This window comes from Dunckerocampus dactyliophorus, chromosome 12 (genome assembly GCF_027744805.1).
Source record: "Dunckerocampus dactyliophorus isolate RoL2022-P2 chromosome 12, RoL_Ddac_1.1, whole genome shotgun sequence".
In the NCBI taxonomy this organism is placed as follows: Eukaryota; Metazoa; Chordata; class Actinopteri; order Syngnathiformes; family Syngnathidae; genus Dunckerocampus; species Dunckerocampus dactyliophorus.
Window position 1 is genome coordinate 16,365,295 of NC_072830.1, and position 22,573 is coordinate 16,387,867.

General features: G+C 40.0%; 2 protein-coding genes across 4 annotated transcripts in view; both read left to right on the forward strand.

The window, feature by feature from the left end:
• The window catches only part of cbl (Cbl proto-oncogene, E3 ubiquitin protein ligase), a 49,812-nt gene extending 27,527 nt beyond the window's left edge, over nt 1-22,285 (forward strand). The window contains exons 5-16 of one of the 2 annotated variants that reach the window (XM_054793663.1): nt 2,739-2,860; nt 3,593-3,730; nt 4,381-4,468; nt 4,844-4,975; nt 7,588-7,806; nt 8,455-8,586; nt 14,508-14,927; nt 15,032-15,120; nt 15,237-15,440; nt 15,698-15,786; nt 15,849-16,049; nt 18,525-22,280. In XM_054793663.1, the coding sequence (XP_054649638.1) occupies nt 2,739-2,860; nt 3,593-3,730; nt 4,381-4,468; nt 4,844-4,975; nt 7,588-7,806; nt 8,455-8,586; nt 14,508-14,927; nt 15,032-15,120; nt 15,237-15,440; nt 15,698-15,786; nt 15,849-16,049; nt 18,525-18,832 (2,142 nt within the window). In that variant the 3' untranslated portion in view covers nt 18,833-22,280. Of the gene's footprint in view, nt 1-2,738; nt 2,861-3,592; nt 3,731-4,380; nt 4,469-4,843; nt 4,976-7,587; nt 7,807-8,454; nt 8,587-14,507; nt 14,928-15,031; nt 15,121-15,236; nt 15,441-15,697; nt 15,787-15,848; nt 16,050-18,524 lie in introns of both variants that reach the window. The other variant, XM_054793664.1, reaches the window with a different exon arrangement.
• Nucleotides 22,286-22,339: 54 nt separating this feature from the next.
• The window catches only part of sytl2b (synaptotagmin-like 2b), a 31,497-nt gene continuing 31,263 nt past the window's right edge, over nt 22,340-22,573 (forward strand). The window contains exon 1 of one of the 2 annotated variants that reach the window (XM_054793656.1): nt 22,340-22,478. The gene's annotated coding sequence lies outside the window, so the exon portion shown is untranslated. The remainder of the gene's footprint in view (nt 22,479-22,573) is intronic. The other variant, XM_054793655.1, reaches the window with a different exon arrangement.

Sequence of the window (22,573 nt, forward strand, 5' to 3'; positions counted from 1 at the left end):
GACATTTACACATGAATCATGCATCTACTTTCTGTAATCACACGGGCGCTAATCAAATACTCATTAAAAATGCAGTGTTGCTGTTCATAATTTGTGTAGTGCAGGCGTGACTCTGCTGCTTTCCTTGTGTTTTGCATGGAAAATAAGCCTCAGGAGAAAGGGGGTCAGAAAGCGGATTTATCTTCAAAGCTTATTGAGCTTATAAAGTGTGTGCGAGCATTTTCTTGTCTCGTACCAGTCATTGAATGTGCGGCGGGCCAATAAAAAACAAAAAGAAAAAAGCAGTATGCTGCATAGGCCGCCACGCACCACTTTAGACACCACTGACACATTCTTCTGACACTTCCTCACATTGAAAAAGCATTTAAATGTCCGAAAACTCCAAAGGGGAACTGAGCCATTTGCACTCTGTCCTTGACGTGCACCTTACTGATGGTGATATGCTGCATCGAGTCCTTTCCACGTCTCTCCACACACGTGTTTTGTCTGGATGATGTTTGCTTTCTTTGTGTTGTTTAATCATAAGCTGAGCTGACCCTGAGAAAAGGGAACTTGGCTTTTAAAGGAAATTTTGGGCATCATCCACAATCCTTATGTAAAACACAAACACATATTTTTTCCCTTTTCTGTCCATTCTAATAAGAGAAAATAAATTAGTATGAGCCAGCTAACATTGCACGTCATGGAAGGTACCTATTTTGACTATGAAGCCCTCTAAAAAAAAAAACCTAACAACGTTTTATCCTTTTTTTCATATACAGGTCAGTTATGTAAATGGAACAGTGTTGCCGTTTTTTAAAGGTTTTTTTTGTTAGGGCTTTAGTGTCAAAATAGGTACCTCCAATGACGTGCATTGCTAGCTCGCTCATACCAACTTGTTTTATGTCGTTAGAACACACAGGAAAAGGGAAAGAAATATGTGTTCATGTTTTACATAAGGATTGTGAATGATGGACAAAATTTTAAAGAAAGTTCAGTTTTCCTTTAAAAAGAGACAAGAGATATTTGATTAACTACAATAAGAGAGCTAATGCGAAAAAGCGAATGTGGCTAAGAATGCGGCTAAGGAAGACTGTTCCTTCCTTTGTGCATATATTATATATACTGTGTATATATATTGCTCAAAAAAATTAGAGGAACACTTCGAAAACACATCAGATCTAAACTGGCGGAAAAATGATCTTGAATATCTTTCCTGATAATAAGTGGGTGATGTATTAGTAACAAAATGATGCCACATAATTTGATAGAAATGAAAATGATCACCCTATAGAGGGGGGAAATCAAAGACACCCCAAAAATGAAAGTGAAAAAATGATGCAGCACACTGGTCCATTTTGCTAAAATGTCATTGAGGATCTCCTCCGAGATCTGGACCAGGGCATCACTGCGGTACCTGGACGCATTGAGGAGATTCCAGGAGACAGGTAGTTGCTCCAGGAGAGCTGGACAGGGCCGTAGAAGGTCCTTCAACCCTCAGCAGGATCGGTATCTGCTCCTTTGTGCAAGGAGGAACAGGATGAGCACTGCCAGAGCCCTACAAAATGACCTCCAGCAGGCCACTGGTGTGAATGTTTCTGACCAAACAATCAGAAACAGGCTCCATGAGGGGGGCCTGAGGGCCCGACATCCTGTAGTGGGCCCTGTGCTCACTGCCCAGCACCGTAGAGCTCGATTGGCATTTGCCATAGACCACCAGAATTGGCAACTACACCACTGGTGCCCTGTGCTCTTCACTGATGAGAGCAAGTTCAACCTGAGCACATGTGACAGACGTGAAAGGGTCTGGAGATGCCGTGGAGAACGCTATGCTGCCTGCAACATCATTCAGCATGACCGGTTTGGTGGTGGGTCAGTGATGGTCTGGGGAGGCATATCCCTGGAAGGACGCACAGACCTCTACAGGTTAGATAATGGCACCCTGACTGCTATTAGGTATCGGGATAAAATCCTTGGACCCATTGTCAGAACCTACGCTGGTGCAGTGGGACCTGGGTTCCTCCTGGTCCACGACAATGCCTGACCTCATGTGGCTAGTGTATGCAGGTAGTTCCTGGAGGATGAAGGAAGTGATACCATTGACTGGCCCTGACGTTCACCTGACCTAAAACCAATAGAACACCTCTGGGACATTATGTTTAGGTCCATCCGGCGCCGCCAGGTTGCTCCTCAGACTGTCCAGGAGCTCATGGATGCCCTGGTCCAGATCTGGGAGGAGATCCCCCAGGACACCATCCGTAGTCTCATTAGGAGCATGCCCCGACGTTGTCAGGCATGCGTACAAGCACGTGGGGGCCACACAAACTACTGACAATCATTTTGAGTTGCTACAATGACATTTTAGCAAAATGGACCAGTCTGCTGCATCATTTTTTCACTTTCATTTTTGGGGTGTCTTTGATTTCCCCCCTCTATAGGGTGATCATTTTCATTTCTATCAAATTATGTGGCATCATTTTGTTACTAATACATCACCCACTTATTATCAGGAAAGATATTCAACATCATTTTTCCCCCAGTTTAGATCTGATGTGTTTTTTAAGTGTTCCTCTAATTTTTTTGAGCAGTATATATAAAATATATAAAATATATGCATGTGAACATATAATTGTGGTATTTTTTAATATATAGTAATTTTCAGCATTGCAATATTGACTTACTTGTCACACTTGTTTCCTGTGTGTGTGTGTGTGTGTGTGTGTACATGCGCACGTGTCTGTGTGCGCGCGTGTGTGTAGCCCTGGTCATCCCTTTTGCGGAACTGGAACAGCTTGGCAGTTACTCATCCAGGCTACATGGCCTTCCTCACTTATGACGAGGTCAAAGCACGGCTGCAGAAGTTCATTCACAAGCATGGCAGGTGAGAAATTTATTTCCTATTGGAGATAAGGGGATATTTACAATATTTATTTATGTATTTTTTTTTTTTTATGTGCTACCAGTCTTTAGTGGTATGGTTTATTTGTTTCGGACAAGTTACATGCAGGACCATCACATGTTTACACTTACACAATGCAACATGTCCAAAAAGGAGTAGGAAGAAGCTCAGCTGATTTAGTTGTACCCCTTCCTCAATGGTTATTGCTGATAATTCATTCACAAAGAAAATGTGTGGGGCCAAATGAGATGAAGTTGCGCATTTTTTATGCAAAATAATGATTTGCATTGACAAGCAGGCATTGGTTCCAGTTTGGTTAGGCGTACTTCGTGTGAGCGTGTGTCTTTGTTTGTGTGTGTGAATGATGGCTCCAGTGCAGTGTAGCACTGGTACCTAGCATCAATGGTCCGATTGTACAAGCTACAAAACGATGTCACCGCTTTGGCCTGGCTTGCATAGCGAAACATTCACATTTTAGCATTTTATTGGTCAGAGTTGAGCACAGTGACACAACAGATTGTAATGCACTTCTTGCAGTTAGAACTCCTCGTAGCACATCAGTTCATATGTTGAAAGACGTCAACAGATTGTCATAGCGCATCATGCCAGCGTCTGTTTGCACCCAACCCCCCCAAATATCCTCATTAAATCAGCGTGAAGCTGTCCGCTGCTTCAGTACGTCATATTGTATTTTCCTCATTCATGTCTCCTCAGTTACATCTTCAGACTGAGCTGCACCCGGCTCGGCCAGTGGGCCATCGGCTACGTGACTGCAGATGGAAACATTCTCCAGACCATTCCTCACAATAAACCTCTCTTTCAGGCTCTCATAGATGGCTTCAGGGAAGGATTGTAAGTCCAGAAAACATTTGCCTGGTGCACTCGTACAACATGCAAAAAAAATCTTATGCAACCACTAGCTTTACTGTGACAGTGTGGCGTTAATGCAACACAACAGTAGCTAAGTGGACACTTAGTTACCACACTATATTTCACAATATTTTGTGAAGGGGTGTCACATGGGCCAGCCCAATTCAGGTTTAAGCCCTAAATATGCTGCACACACACACATTTTTAATGATAAAATATACTCACCACTAACCATGTCAATGTTTTTGTTTTTTTTTCTAAGTTTGACTTTCGCTTTGCCTTAGTGCATTCAAGGACCGCTGAATAAAGTGCTTGGTGAAAAAACATCAGCGAAGTTTAAAGACAAAAACATGTAAAAATTGTGGGCTGGTACATGTATGCTGTGCACTTTACCTGTATTACTACATATTTGTAATTTATTACCAACTCCAGGTGAATGAGATGTTTTCTTGGGAAAAAACTGTCTATTTTCAGAGGGGGAAAAAAGCGTTTGACCAAAAATCTGCAAATTTGCAGGGTTGCAAATGTCGAACTGCAAATCTGGCGGGATCTCCTGTATACACAGTATAGTTAGATATGTTTTCAGGTACATTGGAATGAAGTCAATGTGTGTGTGCCTTCCGTGTCTCCAGCTATTTATTCCCAGATGGCCGGACCCAAAATCCAGACTTGACGGGACTGTGCGAGCCTTCTCCTCAAGACCACATCAAAGTCACACAGGTGAGAGCAGTGGACACGTGTGATGTCAAATAGCTGCTTTTTGGCTGCAAACACAGTGGAAATATTGTTTGAAAAGTAATGTTAGGGCAGTAATCAATGTAAATAGTAAAGCATGCGGGGTGATATATGTACTTTAAAAATAGAAACGTGTCATCCACCGAATTAAATGAATTTGTATCCCAGTATTGGTGGAAACCTTGGGGATACTAAGGTTTCATAATAAGTGTAATATAATAGTTACTGCATTGTTCGACAAAGTGCTCCTTTGTCAGATTTGATGTGTGGCAAAGCCCCATCAGTTCTACAAAACTACAAAAACAGGCAACTGATAACAAGTGCTGTTAACTGATGGCTGCCTCTTGTCTACCCCCACAGGAGCAATATGAGCTCTACTGTGAGATGGGCTCCACCTTCCAGCTGTGCAAGATCTGTGCAGAGAATGACAAGGATGTGAAGATTGAACCCTGTGGTCATCTCATGTGCACTTATTGCCTCACTGCATGGCAGGTAGGAGGAGGAGGCTTGTGTGGATTTTGTCGTCAGTAGGGGGTGTAATGGTATGCCATAATAACGGTTCAATACGTACCTCAGTACCGTAAGGCAACAAAATACAAAAAAATGTTCCCAAACAGGAGACTTTAACAATGGAAGAGGATTTTTAAGCCATGACTCCCGCTCGTCAAAGGCTCTGCTGCACTCTATGCCTGTACAAAGTGGACACCTGACTATATCGCAAGGTGCTAGCACTTTGTGCACCTCATTTAGTGTGTACTGAATGGGAACTCAATACGGTACAGAGGTATTCCGTACCGAAAAATCTGATTACAAATACACTAGATTCCCATTTTTCACGGGGATCAGGGTTTCCCCTATGATTTTTGGAAGCTGTGGTGGTGGGCTGCATGGGAGGGCGGACTGCCGCCGCTGTGTTGTGCCACTGCTGCGTCAAAAGTAAAAAAAAAAGACAAATAGCAATTTTTCATGACTTTTTTTTAATGAACTGATTTAACTTTTTTCCAACAACTGGCAAAACATGAACCGAGAACATTGCAAAACTGTTCATTTAATTGCTGAGGGCACTGCCAACATTTAAATTGCACTTTATTTACAAAGCACATCTCCACTCAGTGTGCTTATTTGTCATTAAATACAGGTGTCATGTTTGAATACAATACCTATAAAAATGCTATCAGGTGAAGCAAATATTCTTTGAACTACTCAACATCAGCTGGTGAGCTACTGCTATCTTATGTGATACCTGTTGGAGACCCCTGTGATAGCGTCACCGTCTAAAGATGTACACACTACGTGTTTCAAGTGCACAACTCGACACACAAGTAGTGTTTTGAAGACAAGCCATAAGTATTATAATGATAGCAAGAGAGCAGGACTGTTAAGTGACACTTTAAAAAAGAAAGTTGTGATGATAATTGATGATTGATGTCCATAAATGTAATAGCCACCTGTAGCGGCGAGCTAGCTAGATGCTGTCAGCCAGGCGTGTAAACAGAAATGCCAGAAAGTTACACATTTTACAGGCTATTTTTCATTCTCCTGAAAATAACAAAGTTAACACGAGTGTCACGTAACTGGTCACTGGTCAAGTGCCAGCAAGGCAGACAGGCCATTCCGATGCATGCTTATAAAAATAAAGCGCCGTGAAAAGTAAAAATTATAACTTTGTTAAAGTCTAAAAGGTATAAATGTACAAAATGTACATTTTACTTGTATTGGCACGTACGGAGGTGTGGAAAAAGTGTTTGCCCCCTTCCTGATTTCTTTTTCTTTTCTTTTCTTTTTTTTTTTTTTTGCATGTTTGTAACACTTAAATGTTTCAGATCATCAAACAAATTTAAATTTTTAAATGAAACTGTTTAGTAAGGGGGAAAAAAATCCAAACATACATGGCCCTGTGTGAAAAATTGATTGGCCCTTTGTTAAAACATAAGTGGTTCCAATTTTTTCTGGCCACACCCAGGCCTGAATCCTGCCACACTGTTGTCAATAAAGAAATTACTTAAATAGGAAGTGGACCAAAAGATCCTCAAACGCTAGACATCATGCTGAGATCTAAAGAAATTCAGGAACAAATGAGAAAGAAAGTAATTGAGATCTATCATAAGAAAGACGCTGGGCAAAAATGGCCTGCATAGCAGAGTTCCAAGACAAAAAACACTGCTGAAAAAAAGAACATTAAGGCTGAACCTTACCAGAAAACATCTTGATGATCCCCAACATCTTTGGAAAAATTCTCAAAAGTTGAACTTTTTGGAAGGTGTTGTGTCCCATTACATCTGGTGTAAAAGTAACGCCGCATTTCAGAAAAAGAACATCATACTAGCAGTTAAATATGGTGGTGGTAGTGTGAAGGTCTGGGGCTGTTTTGCTGCTTCAGGACCTGGAAGACTTGCCGTGATAAATGGAACCATGAATTCTGCTGTCTACCAAAAATTCCTCAAGGAGAATGTCTGGCCATCTGTTGGTGAACTCAAGCTGAAACCAACTTTGGGTTCTGCAGTAGGTCAGTGATCCTGAACACATCAGCAAGTCCACCTCTGAATGGCTGAAAAAAAACAAAATGAAAACTTTGGAGGGGCCTAGTCAAAGTCCTGACCTGAATTCTTGTGAAAATGCTTTGGCATGACCTTAAAAAGGCGCTTCATGCTGAAAAACCCTCCAATGTGGCTGAATTACAACAATTCTGCAAAGATGAGTTGGCCAAAATTCCTCCACAGCGCTTGATTGCAGTTGTTGCTGCTAAGGGTAGCCCAACCAGTCATTAGGTTTAGGGGACCATATTTAAATTTCTTTGATCTGAGACGTCCAAGTGTGATAAACATGCAAAAACATAAGAAATCAGGAATGGGGGTAAACACTTTTTCATACCATTGTATTTATAAATAATTACCAGCAGGTGAATGAGATGCGTTTTCTGGGAATTAAACGGCCTATTTGGAGGGAAGAAAAATACAAATTGTAATTTTTGTAAAATATACAAATCTTTGAATTTGCAGGCCTTGAATGCTGAATCCCAATCAGATCTACTATTCATGTGCCCTGACACCACTAGTTGTCAAGTATGTAAAAAGTGTACATTCACTCACTCCTCTCGTGTTCAGGAGTCGGAGGGTCAAGGCACCGGCTGCCCGTTCTGCCGCTGTGAGATTAAAGGTACGGAGCCCATTGTGGTGGATCCCTTTGACCCCAAGGACAACAGTGGGGGCTCCTGCAGGGGCATGTTCGGGGCCGAGGGCGCTCCGTCTCCCAGCTACGACGACGACGATGACGACAGACTTGAAGACCCCCACCTCATGATGAGCAAACTCGCTTGCACAAAGGTAAGATGGATGCAGATTTGTAGGTTTTGTTCTACTGGGATGCACCTGAAGATTGTTACTGACAGATGAAACACACCTTTTGATTTTTTTTGTGTGTCAAACTCACAGCTGCTATCTGAAGTCTTTCATCTCTGTGTGTCTTTCATGGTTTCTTGTGTTTGTGCCTCTCACTTGTTCATATGTGGCTGCCTTTCCTGCATTTTTTTATGAGCTGCATTTTACACACTGGCAACTTTAATGTGGTCAACTTCCTCTTTTGGACTTTTTTTTATTTTAACCATGAATGACTAGACTGTAGCTAGCTCATTATATTTGTTTGGTGTGAGTCACGGTTGCTCCATTACATCCTCTGAAAAATCAACAGTTAGCCCAAAGTTTCAACACATTAAAAAGCTTGGGCATTAAAATTTCCGATTTCCGCCCCCCAGCAGAGGTGGTTCCTCCTAATGAGATGTTTACCGAGCTGCGGCTTGTTATTATTGAATAAATAAGCATTTAGCAGAAATTTGACAGACTGTAAGAAGTAGTTTTCTGTCATGTCATCCAGTTTGAGGAAGTGGTAACTGTATTTCAGTCTGTCAATATTATGAAGTATGTGTTAAAAGAAAATGTTGCCCTGAATGCTACATGTCTGCATGCGTGCTGCAGGTGGAACGCCCCCCATCGCCCATGTCCATGGCTCCTCAGTCTTCCCTTCCACCTGTGCCGCCCAGACTAGACCTGCTTCCACACAGACCCCCCAACCCGCCTGGCGCCTCCAGTCCCGGAGTCACGACAAAGGTCAGTCGAAGTGCACTGCTTGGGTGCAACCAGTGTAGGCACTGTTGATTAAAGCTCATTTTACTTAATATTGTTGAAAAAAAAAATCACAAATACCCATTGTTTTAGATAGCGGAGGCATTTGCCCCACTGTTACAGTTGTAAATATAGCAGAGAAAGATAGTAAACGTGCAGGAAGTGACTCATATTACAAAGGTCTGAGCCAACCTATTACACCAGTGAAGTGTAGAGGAAGTAGGCGTATTCTGTTGCTGTGTGGTAGTTGTTCATGCAAACAGGCTGACACATTTTTTTCCCCCGGTCTTGAGCTAAGCTATGCAAACAAATGGTTGCTTCATATTTGGCATGCAGAAACGTCAGTGGCTTCTGTCAGATGACATATAAATACATTGTCTAAAATGTCAATAGGAAAAGTTTAGTTTTCGGCCTTTATAGTGTGGTATAAAATATCTATGACTAAATGGCATTTTTGGGTTAAGGTTGGTTGAACAAACTGTGCAGCTCAGTTAATGACGTGTCTGACTACTCTATAGTACTGGGGTGCCCCAAGTGCGGCCTGGGGGACATTTACAGCCCGGGGGTGTTTTTTTTTTTTTTTTAATTGGCCCCTGGCACATTCTCAAAATACAAGAAAACTAAACAACATTGAACAGAAACATTGGAGGAAAAAAGGACAGTAATTTTACAAGAATAAAGGCATAATATGAAGATAATAAATGCATAAAGTTGAAATATTAAAGACTAAAAATTTAATTTAACAGTCATTATGAAAAACAAAGCAAAGAAGAAAGCTGCAATTTTAGGAAATGTTGGTTGTAGGTAAAAGTTATAATACGATCATGAAATCAACATTTTATGTGAATAAAGACATAATATTATGTAGGGATGTCCCGATCCTATCGGCTGCTGATCTGCTGTATTTTGAACATTAGATAATATCGGCTTCCACTATGAGATTGGGCCAATCCGGCTGCCGTTATGTATAACGTTGTCGGTGCGGTAATGCACCTCAAAGTTGGTTGCCACTTGACTCCCACTGGTTGTTTATACTAGGGACCGTCAATAAATTACTATTGGGTTGAATATTTGTGGGGAAAAAAAAAAGTATAGTCTAAATCACACCACAAATTGATCTATAACCATGTCAAATGTGTAGTCCCTAATTGGAATAGGGACCTGATTCGCAGAGGTTTGTTACAAAAGCCAAACAATATTGTTGGTCATGCTGTGTAATAAAATTGTAAATTCAGCATTACTTAGGTTGCTTTATTTTTAATACTTTGAAGAGCTATTTTCAATTTCTTACTCAGTTCCACAAATTCATGTTTGTAACAAAAGCGGTACCAGATCAGATGGGATTGGCAAGACTACTAAAAAAAAATGGGATCGGATCGGAAGCCAAAAAATGTGTATCGAGACATCGCTAATATTTAGGAAAAAAATCTACAAAAAGAAAGTTGAAAAAAACCCAGCAAAAATTAGCAATAAAGCGTAAAGTAAGGAGAAAAAGTTAATTCATACTAATAATATGATTGTCAACGATAACATAGGTGGGATGCACGCAGTTTTTTCTTTAAAAAAAACAAAACGTTGCAGTGTATCTGCATGGGTTGGTTTAGAAAAATAATAAAAGTGGCCCCCGCATCCTTTCATTTTTCACTATGCGGCCCTCTCTGGAAAAAGTTTGGACACCCCTGCTATAGTGGAACCATGTACAACAGCTAAGATAAACATAAATAACCGCCAGGGTGTCTTATTAGCGTCGGCTTAAAAACCATTGGCATTAACAGCTGTTTAATTAATTGGTTCCAGACCCGACATACGGAATCACAGGAGTGCCAAAATTAAAAGGGACTACATGTGGAAATACAGAGAGAATCAATAATAATAATAAAAAAATATATACAAACGTACTCTTATTCTTTTCCCATTTTGTCATAGTTTTTTCTGTATTGTCTTTTTGTTCTTTCTATATTTGCTATATTTATTTATTTGAATTTGCCCTCACTCTGCCAGGGTGACCAGTCCATACCTGATCACATCATTGTTTTTTCTGTATTGTCTTTTTGAATTAGTATTTTTGTTCTTTCTATATTTGCCATATTTATTTATCTATATTTGCCGTCATTCTGCCAAGGTGACTAGTCCATATCTGATCACACGATTCCTGCTTAAAGTGTTCATGACACCAAAAAAAAAAACAATAAATAAAAACAATTTGCAAAAACAATAACAAAATGAAAGTACTGCCTTTAATAAAACATTTTTGACATACTGCTGTCAGGGATAAATAAACAGCTGTGAAATTAAGTGATTATTTTGACACGATTTGGATACGCCCCCCCAGCGAGTTGCTGAACCGCTGCCATCTTGGCTATGACGTCGACCCTGGAAAACCTTTCGGCTGTCATCACCCCATGGAGCAAGAACAAAGCGAGAAGAAAGACCTATTTTCTGACATTTCAAACTGTTCTTCGATAATTAAAGACTTTTTTGAAGTAGAAGAAAATGGAGTGTTTGAGGGAGCGTGGGCATCAGTCCATCGAGATTTGAGCCATATCTTGACGAGTGAAGGCGTTGTGAACGTGTCTACACCAGCAGAAGTAGGAGACAACAAAATAAAGAACGGTAGGTCATTGTACCTTATGTAAGTGTATATAAGTTATATACTATATGTCTTATATAGTATAAAGTAATTGCTTTATACTACATCAGCTCATTTTGAAAATGTCCAACAATAACAGCAATAATAATAATAATAATAATCTGACAGCTAATATACTAGTATGTGCTAATGTCTGCAAATCTGTGTCAATGTAATCATGTTTTAAACTTGATATTTATTTCATAGGTGGTTATGAGGGTGATGTGAGCCAATGAGCTCTGTGGAAGAGAGTGTGAAGAAAGAGCAGCCCAAAGTGATGGTGAAGACGAACCCAACGTCAGCTGCATAAACCAACACACTGGATTTGAACCCGTGTCTCAACACCGACGTCTTGGCAACAGTATACAGTTCTTAACGTGGACACTACCAACATGATGCGGGGAATGTTTAAGAGTTACCTCGCAGTACAGGCCAAAAGTTTGGACACACCTTCTCAATCACTTGTGGGCACATTCTCAGTTTTTGCAATTTTCCGGACTGACTGACCTCATTTCTTAAAGTAATGATGGCGAACTTGTTCCTCTTTACTTAGCTGGTTGGTTCTTGCAGTAATATGAATTGTAACAGTTGTCCAAAAGTGTTGTTGGCTGTGTATCAACCTGACTTCTGTGAGAATCTACAATGCAAAGAGTCATGAAAGTTAAGAAAACTCATTGAATGAGAATGTGTGTCCAAACTGTTGGCCTTTACTGTATGTGTAAACACCGTATATGCATAACAGTACCTGAAATATGCCTGTGAATACGCTCATTCATCCATTTCATTGTATTCTCAGGGCATTCAATCGATCGCAACCTGAACAGTTCAGTTGTGATCGATTGAATGCCCTGAGAGTCCCTGAAATGGGTAAATTAGCTTTTTATTAATTTTGTCATTTTCAATCTGCAAAAGATGTTAGTCTCAGTCCCATTTTACTTTAAGGCATATAATGTACAATAAAATAACGTGATTAAAACGTCATCAGCTGGAAGAAGTACATTGCCTACAGACAGTTTATCCGCTGCCACTCCTATCATGTGCTGTAACTGCAATCAGTAAATATTTTTTCAGTCGATCATTTTTTCAGTCTTCACTGTTTGAGCAAAATATTTGCTATTTGTCACAGATATTGTTGTTGCTCTTAATAAAGACAATATACTGTATATTATTTGTGTTAATGCTGTTTATGTTACATTTATTAAACAAATTTACATGTGCTCTCACAGCATCTTTTTGACAGTATGCAGCAGTCAGTGGCAAGTGTGCGTGTTGAACACACAACAGGTCCTTGAAGTCGTCTCCATCGTAGTCCTTGCTCCAACAAACGTCTTTGACATGAAAACACATACGGTTCTATGATTGGTAGAATATACCTAGCACAAGAATGTAGATTTACTTACTGTCACCTTGGCACGCTTTCCACAGTTAAACATCTCGGGTTTTTTTATATTGCCGTCTCGCACCCGGTCTGTATGCGGTGAACAAGCTAACTCCTTCTGCTCGAGTGGTTGAGCAAAGGCCTACCACAAAACGCTCAGGCGTAATATAAAAAAATGTATAACAGAAATTCAAAGAACGAGCCACCATAACACAGAAGCAGTGGAGGGGCGTCCTGGATTGTCCACATTTGGTGTCAGAATAAGGGGAGGGAATGTTTTTATTGACAAAAACTTAAAAGTCATCATTCCAACACACATCTAACATAGGAAATATGCCTTTCAGTGTATTTTTTCCATAAAAAAATAACATTAACATGTGTTTTGGTGTCATTAGCACTTTAACTTTCCCTCTTTTACTTCAGATAAATGTCTATGTGCGTCTACATCCTGTCCGTGACATCTACGGTAAACCGTGCGAAGAGCTAAAATATAAAAATTGATTAAATACGATATTTACCATTACTAAAGTGCTGTAGACACCAAATAACACCCTGATAGTCTCCTTTACACTCCTATAATTATTTGTTGCATTACTATACCACATTGTTAATGCGCAGGCTACAAGGTCACTGCGGGGACACGAGACGGCCATGGATTTAAGCATAGCATGCTAGCGAGCTAAGTAGTTAGCCTCCAATTTATTCATCCTAAACTTAAGAAGGGGTTTCAAAGGGAGTGTAGAAAGAAGCCAAAACCGTATCACTTACAGGGAGGATACTTTTTTTTTTTTTCCACTCTATCATGTTGGGCGCGATACGGCTGACTACATGCAGTGTGAATGTAATGTTATGTCACGTCTCATCAATGTTTTTTGTCATTACTGATGCCTAGTGACCAGAATGGATGGATGGATGGATGGATGGATGGATGGATGGATGGACTTTAATCCCATATTATTATAACTTCTCCAATCTAATTTTCAAAAAATGGCAACATAATTTTTTTTGCTTTTGTAATATTTAAAAAAAATGTTTTCTTTAATATTTCAACGTTATGCACTATTGGATTTATTTGCACTATAGTATGTTTCACAATAATTTTCACAATAATTTAATAATACTGCAACTTTAAAAAATAACGTATTTCAACTCTATGCTACTTATGAAGTAATTTTTCCTTGTAATATTACAAGTTTATTTTTGTAAAATTGTAACTTTTTTTTCGTTAGAATATGACTTTTTTCCCTAATATTTTGACTTTAGCTCGGTGTTTTTTCAGTTCTGCTGTTTTTTATTTTTTACTATTTTAATTCTCTTGTAATTTTTCTTATGTTATTCCCTTAATATTTTCACTTAATTCTCATAACATTATTAGTATTTTTTATTGTATATTATACATTTTTCCCCAACCTAGTTTTCCTAAAAAATATTATATTACGACTTAAAAAAATATATATCAACTTTATGCAATTAAATTATTTTTCCTCATAATATTACAAAATTGTTCTTGTAGAATTATAACTTTTTCTTGTTAGATTACAACTTTTTTGTCTACATATATATTTATATTCGATTATTGTAAAATTACTGCTGATTTTTTCATTTTTGTTGTTGTGGGCCAATAATAAGAATTTTAAAAAACAACAACAAAAAAAAAAACAGCCGTGGGCCACACGTTGGACACCCCTGCTGTAACACATTATTAAAGTTTAAAAAGCTATACAATTTTGTAAATAATAGCCTCTCCAACTACAGTATCACCGGCTTCCAATTAACAGCATGTTCCCCTTTGCGGTTTAGGTAATAAACGCTATGGCCATAATGAGTCATTACGGTGGTTCTGAATGTTACTTGACCCTAAAGAGGCGTTTCCATCACACTCTTTTTTTTTTTCTCCAGGTAGCATCTCATCACAAAGACAAGCCCCTCCCACTCCCCCCAGCACTGAGGGATCTCCCCCCTCCCCCACCTCCCGATCGCCCTCACGTGGCCGCCCCATGCTCGGATGGTCGCATGCAGAGGCGTCCCTTACCTTGTACACCCGGCGAGGCCCCTCGAGATAAACTCCCACCAGCGCCCCCAAACCGGCCGCCCGCTGACTGGAACTCCCGGCCCGTCCCCAAAGCCCCAACTTCTTCCTCCTCCTCTTCTTCATCATCCTCATCTTCTTCGTCCAGCCAAGTTTCCGTTGTGGACCTCCGTACAGGTGTCAGGGAGCTCTCCAACCGACACTCACTCCCTCTGGCGCTGCCCTCTACTCTCATGGACACGCGCACAGACCCACAGAAGAACAACTCCATCAGTTTGGACCATCAGCTGGTTAGCAAAAAATAAACTAGACCCACACTTTGAACCTGCTTTCTTGGTTGGTTGTGGTCCGTTTTCTTGGTGATATTTTTGAAATTCTTCTGCTTCTCTTTCAGAACTTTGTCTCCGTGGTTGGTCACGATTTCGACAACCCTAAAGTCAAGCCATCATCCTCCGCCAATGCCATCTACTCACTGGCAAGCAGGTACTTTTATTCATACAAGCAGCGCCGTGCACCCGTGGTGAGCACTGCTGCCCCACTGCAAGGAGGTTGTGGGTTTGAATCTCAATTAAAAATCTCTGGTTTTGATTTGCTCCCAGACAGCCTTCAGCCCTGAGGCCACTGGCAGCTGAGGAGGCCCGCGACAGTGAGGAGGAGTCGGAGTACATGATCCCATCCTCTCGCCCCGTCCTACCCCCCATCACAGCGCCGTCTATAGGAGAGAGCCCTCCAGTCCCGAGACCCCCTCAGCCTCTGTATACCTTCCAGATGCAGACGCAAGGCGCTGCCACGTTCAACCCACGGTAGTCCTTTATGTCCTACATGAGTGTTTCCATTTTAACTCTGTTGTTAAACAAAACAGCAGCACCAACTACTGAGGCAGATAAACCGTTGCTCAAAGAAGTTCTCTGCGCAGTATTAAAGTGATCTTACCGTATATGGAAACATATCTTCATAATAGTAAATATTTTATTTAGTTTAATTGCCCTCCACCTGCAGTTGAGGAAATAAAGCACCCCCAAAATGCGTTGAGTATGATTATTGATCATAATCATTGCAGGCCCGCACTGACTGACCTAGAGGACGGCCCTCCAATGTATGAAGCCATGTACAACATCCAGGCCAGGTCGCAGCAAGCCAGGGATTCAGGTACTTCAACAAATGAATCATCTTAAGGTATAATGCTGAATCCTGACATATTCCTCTTCCAGATTACTCCGAGCTGCCCCCTCTGCCCGTGACCAATGGCCCCCGGGAGCCTTCAGTCGAGGACAGGGAAGACGAGGACAACGGCTACGACTACCCCAAACCCCGACTGCCAATGCCGCCCACCCGACGGCCCCTTTCAGAACTGGGAGGGCCATCCGCGTCGACTGCATCCTCCTCGTCGAGCTCGTCATCTGGAGCAGCTTGTAAGTTTCATTTTTAGCATCCTAGTGGAGAATAAAACCTTGGCTAAGTAGAAGTTAACCAGAGTAATACAGACAATAAAGCACTAGGCTTGCACTGGCAAAACTTTATTTATCTAGCACTTTTTATGTACAAAATGCGTATAATCATGTCCCCAAGGTTCTTTGACAGCTCTTTGGTCTTGCCCTTGGTTAGGAAGAGGTTTGTGACGTGTCTTTTATCCACATTTCACGGGGGTGTCGAAAGTGCAGCCTGGGGGCCCTTTGTGGCCCAAGGCACATTCTATTTAACAAGAAAACTAAACAACAGCAAAAATGGAAAAGCAGCAGTAAGTGTACAATAATCAAAGTAAAAAAAAAAAAAATACGAGAAAAAGTTCTAATTTTACAAGAATAATATCGTAATATTATGAGGACAAATAACATCATTTCAGCAGCATAAAGTTAAAAAATTAAAGATATTTTCTTTTTGTCGTAATAAGAACAAAATTAGGTTGCGGAAATGTTAAGAGAATAAACGTCAAAATATGGGAATAAAGTTAGAATTATGAGAAGAAAAATTGCAAGAAAAAAATTGAAATAATTGGGATAAAAACAACATAAATGGAAAATAAACAGCTGTTAAGTTAAAATATTGAGAGAAAAAACGTATTTTAATGAGAAAAAGGGTGTAATTTTACAAGAATAAACTTATAATATTCTGAGGAAAAATAATGTCACTTTAGTCACACTGAGTTGAAATATTGAAGAAAGATTTTTTTTAAGTTATTATATTATGAAAAACTTTGTAATTTGTGGAAAATTAGGTTTCGGAAAAACAATGTTAAGAGGATAAAGTCATGATCCTGAGAAGAAAAATTACCAGAAGATAACGGAAGTAGTTGGAAAATAGAAAAAGCTGTAGATATGAAAAAAACTGTAATTTGACAAGAATAAAGTCGAAATATTAAACGAAAATAAAGTCGTATTCTAACAAGAAGAAAGGGCGCAATTTTACAGGATAAGCTCGTTATATTATGAGGAAAAAATGTCACTTAATGAGCATAGATTTGAAAAAGTAAAGAAAAAATAGGTTATTTTTTAAAGTCATAATATAATGAGAAAAACAGAAGTAAGTATATCATTTTTGGAAAATTAGTTTGAGGGGAAAAAAAGCAGCCCTTTCTCATCCGAAAATAAAACAATCACCCAGTTTCACTTGTCAGTCCACCTTTAAAAAAAATGTTTTTTTTAACTTTGGCTTGGTGAATAGATGTTGCACTGCCTGTTCGTTTCTCCATAATACAGGGTTAGCAAGCAGCAAAGCGGCGGCATGTTCTTCCTAACACGTTGTTATTGAATTGCTTGGCTGCGGAGGTAAATATGTGCAAACAGGATCTTATCAATGGCTGGACAGTGTTGGTCATTGTGTTGTTACCTCTTGTTGTTCCTTGTCACTCCCTGATTTGCATTGCAAAATGCTCCAGAATAAAATGTTATGTTTATTTAACATACAGTTCAAGTTGGATTGTATTTTGTGCGCTGCATGGATTTGCTGTGTGCTGAGAAAGCGAGAGAAATGGCCAATTGCACACGCGTGAAGCGTAGCGGGAACATTGGTCCTGCTTAAACCAGACAGTATGAAAGAGTAGAAATTAAGTGTCCAGGTTTATGCGCAGGTGTATGATGTATCCCACTTCCGGCACAATTTATGGCACTTTAACAAAAAGAAAGTAGAGGTGAGCAATTTGTGTTTTATGTGACTGCCAATATTTCCATTGTACTTTATTTACAAAGCACATCTCCACAGTGTGCTCATTGTCTTTATGCTAATTGTTCCCAATTGTCATTAAATACAGGCATCATGACTGAAGTATAAAAATACTAAAACTTGAAACAAATATTCTTTGGTGAGCTACTCAACATCAAGAGCAGAGAGCGAGGTTGTTAATTGACACTTAAAAAAAGTAAGTTAGCATTTACCCAATGAACGTGACAGCCATCGTAGCTTCCCTGTGGGACAAAAATGAGCTCCGAATGAACCACGTTGCTTGTTTGTTTTTAAAGACAAAATGTCACCGTGGTCAAACAAAAAGTCACATTTGGAGTCCGTAGACCAGAGGCTAGGTGGATAACTATAGCTAGCTAGATGCCACCAGAGAAAAGAAAGTGAGAACCAGGCAAAATATGTAAACAAAGATGGGAGAAAAGTCGATTTGATTCGATTGAAACGTCAGCGAACTCACACACACTGGCCTCGATAGGAGTAGACTGTGACAAGTTGTCGTTAATTGACTCCACATTTTACAGACTATTTTCCATTGTCACGGTAATAGTGTCTTTTATCTGCTTGCACATGCGCAAGTAGATGAAAAAAACACTATTAATGTCTCATATTTTTTGTTGTAAAATGCAACCATTTAATTGCAGGAGCCCTGTACATGTTTCAAAACAAACAGGGGAGCAAATACTTATTTTCCCCATTGTATATTCCCTCAGGCATGTCAGATCCCATTGAAGCGCCTGAGAGACCCCCCAAGCCTCTCCCCAGACGTATCAACTCAGAGCGCCGCCACAGCCCCGTCCCGCCCGTCCCGCCCGTCCCCGTCCCACCCGGCTGCGGGGCGATGGGAAGAGGAGACGTCAACCTTCAGATTAGCAGCGAGATCGAGCATCTGATGAGTCAGGGCTACTCTTACCAGGACATCCAGAAAGCACTAATGATTGCACAGAACAATATCGAGATGGCCAAGAACATCCTGCGGGAGTTTGTCTCCATTCACTCCACCGCGCACATTCTCACATAGCGCTCTTTGGGGTCTTCGGCCGGCTCACTTGGCTCGGGTCCTTTTTTGTTTTGTTTTAAAGGTCGGCCTGCAGCGCCCACCTTCTCCTTGGTGCTTGCCCTCCATGCCCAAAGCTCTTTCAGCCAGCCATCACCTCTCAAACTTCCTTTTTTTTTTTTTTTAAAGGAGCATCTCACCAGACATGAGGACAAGGTTACATTTTGGAAGCCCCTTGCTGAAAAATGTAACCAACACCTCAAAAAAAATGTATGTCTATATAAAAGTTTAATATATGGGTAAATGTATATTAAATGTGTGTAATATATACAGTCTGTATGTGAAACGATGTCCGCTTGCAGGGTCGCTGTTTGTACAAGCGTACAAATGCACACGTGGGGGTTGACAGGATAGACACCGTGTGTGTGTGTGTGTGTGTGTGTGTGTGTGTGAGAGAATGAATGAACAAACAATTAAGGCCAAAATGATTAATAGCCTGGTCAAATTTTGAGTTAAAAGTGTTTGGGGTTTTTTTTGCGTGTGGAATGGTTGGAAATGAGACAGAAAAGTGGTAAAAGATGATGATGCTTAATTTTTTAGAATTATTTTTGCATTTTGACAAAAATGTCAATAGTTAATTAGAAGGTCTTTTTTTAGAAGGTCTGTTTTTTTTCCCCCATCATGGAATGTAAATGAAAACCAAACTACAGTTAAAATGTATCAGTTTGGTGTTTAAAATACTTTATTTTTCTCAAGGCACTGTGTCTCCCCTGAAATCGTCGTCTACATACAGACTAAATAAAATAAGATATATATTCTAAATATATGCATGGATTAATCATACAAATATAAATGTATTAAAAATTCACTGAAATTTCACATTTCTGAAATATTTACTGTAATTAACTTCATATGACACAAGCCAATTACAGTGGAACCTTTAATTCGCTCCAGAAGTTCCGACTCTAACTGAAACAGGTGCTAATTGAATAAACGGTTCCCATAAGAAATCATGGAAATCCAATTAATCCGTTCCAGGATGCCAAAAACGTGAAGACAAAATGTTTTTATAGTTTCACCATTAGCTTTACATGCAGTAAACAATTCCAAATGCATATAAATAATGAAAGGGATAAATGAAGATTTAAAGTTTCTTTTACCTTCATTGAAGGCGTGATTCTTGATGTGACTTCCAAAGACACGATGTGGCAGCGAGACACCACACACACCGACAAGCTGTTGTGCCATCCATCTTCCATGCCGCTCATTAGGGTTGCGGGTATGCTGGAGCCTATCCCAGCTGACTTCGGGCAAGAGGCGGAGTGCACTCTGGACCGGTCGCCAGCCAATCGCAGGGCACATATAGACAATCATTCACACTCACATTCATACCTATGGACAATTTAGAGTCTCCAATTAACCTAACATGAATGTTTTTGGAATGTGGGAGGAAACCCTATTTAGGACCAGGTTTTAAACCCCGAATATGCGGGTGAGCTAGCCGTCTAGCATGTGTTCTTGAATTCAGTAGTGTTTCTCAATAACCCGAAAATTAAGCCACAAAGTTTCACGTGCCAGCATTTTGATAAACAAGGTGAAAAACACTTGAACTAACTCATGTCTGTTGTCTCACTGCCACATCGTGTCTTTGGGAACACATCAAGAATCACATCTTCAGTGAAGGTAAAAGTAACCTTAGATGTTGATTTATCCCCTTCATTCATCAGTTATATGCATTTAAAATTGTTTTGTGTGTGTAAAACTATAAAAACATGTTTTATGTTAACATTTTTTAGACTTTTGTTCCATTTGCCATTTTGTAACGAGCTAGCTTCTTAGAACAGGCAAAATTTGGGCGTAAATTTGCGACGTTAACTGAAAAACATGCTAACCGAGGTTCCACCGTAATTTCTCTGGGAGACTAATCTAAATATCAAAATAAATGGAAGTGACACATTCCTTGCTGAAATATTATTGATTAACTTACCTAATACACCACAAGCCACGTGTTAAAAGCTAAACCGTGATGGCATGCCGAGGTAACAATGGCATTGTGTCGTGCCATTTTCACTAGTAATTTTGTGAAAATGCCGTTGATATCTAAAATAACTTTGTTATCAAGTGTTTTACCACTTTTTGTGTGTTACTTCCAGCTATATAAGCCAGTTCAACAAATTAAAATTGACTTAATTCAGGTTATGAATCATTTGGAGCGTGTGGAAACAGTTCATTAACAACCGTGCTTTGTTTCCCAATGCCAACTTGTGTGTGTGTGTGAGATGTTTACATTAATGAATGAATGAATGAAATGTTGACCACCGTGTTCTACTCCGACCCGAGGTGGCTGAATCTTAATATTTTTTTCCCTCCTGTCTTGTGCGACATCATCGTCTGACTGGTTCAGGGTTGGCTCTCCAGCTCAGAGCGGTGTTATGATACAAAAACAAAACTATTGTCATTGATTTCCCTTTTGGTAATAATCTAAATATTGTTGTAATGAATTCAGAAGTGCTTCACTGCTGCTATTATTATTAGATGAGTGTTAAAGCCTTAAATGTACATTTGTGAATATTTTGTGTTCTGGTCCTTTAAAGTGACAGTATCGCCATTCAATGTAGCATACTTGAACGTACAAGCAGCTTGAGAGCTGTTGCAGTGTTTAATCTTTCTTTTCTGTCAACAAGCTCCTGTAGAAATGGGCAACAGTCTCTCTGTGATAAGCAGCATTAGGGCCGGTTCGAGGAAAAAACTCAGGAAGAGTCTTTGAAGTCACACTTGTAGCCTTTTTTTTCTTTCTTTTGCACATTGTTTTCCTTTTCCACCTATGAGCAGACTACAGCTTAGCCTCCAGGTACTTTGAGGTGCAGCATATATGAAGAATGTGTGTGTGTTTTTTTTTTTTAAAGAGAGGCATGTCATCCATTTCTGCTTTTCCGTTCCTCGTTGCCTTCAGAAATGAATGACAACAGCGTGTCATTCTTATTGTTTATTGATTCACACACACGGCATATATACCAAATTGTGCTCTGATGCTGTCACTCTAAAGGAGCTGGTGGTTGTAGAACAGAAAAAGAATGCTGTTTTTCTCATTTTACATTCCTTTTTGGTCCAAAGGTTTTGTTTACTTCTGTGAATAATTCTCATAAGCAGTGCCATTTGTGTTGAGATTATGTTTATAGATGGAGGCCTTTTGTTTTGAAAGTGTCTTATGTGTGTGTGCTCTGCAGGAGCTTCATCTATGAGCACCAGGCCTCAGCCTCCTGCTGTGAGCCAAAACGATGAACCATTACCGGATGTGTAGCTCTCCCCCCTCCCCACCCAATGTGTGCAAGATGAGGTCAATATGTGCTTTTTGGCCACAAGAGGGAGCTGTTGTTCCACAACTTAGAAAGAAAAAGGCATCCATCAACTTTACCATTGTTTTTAAAGCTCATATCAAATTGGAGGAATGCACAGTGCTGTTAATAAAATTGTAAGCAGTAGTTACTTTGTCTTTTTAAAGAACCCTACTTTTAAGTGGATACCGTGTATGTCTCAGTAGCTTTTTTGGGAGGGGGAAGACATTTTACTGTCGAATTTGTCGTGCATTGAATGTGATGTGTTACGAATTACAGCGCGATTGGACTGCTGAAGTTCACCAGGAGGCCAAACAGCAGCAGACAAGTACAATGTAAGTACTGTACAGTAATTGCTCGTTTACCACGGTTAATTGGTTCCAGTTTGATAAATGGATTTCTGGGAAGTACAATCTCTTATTTTGGTAGT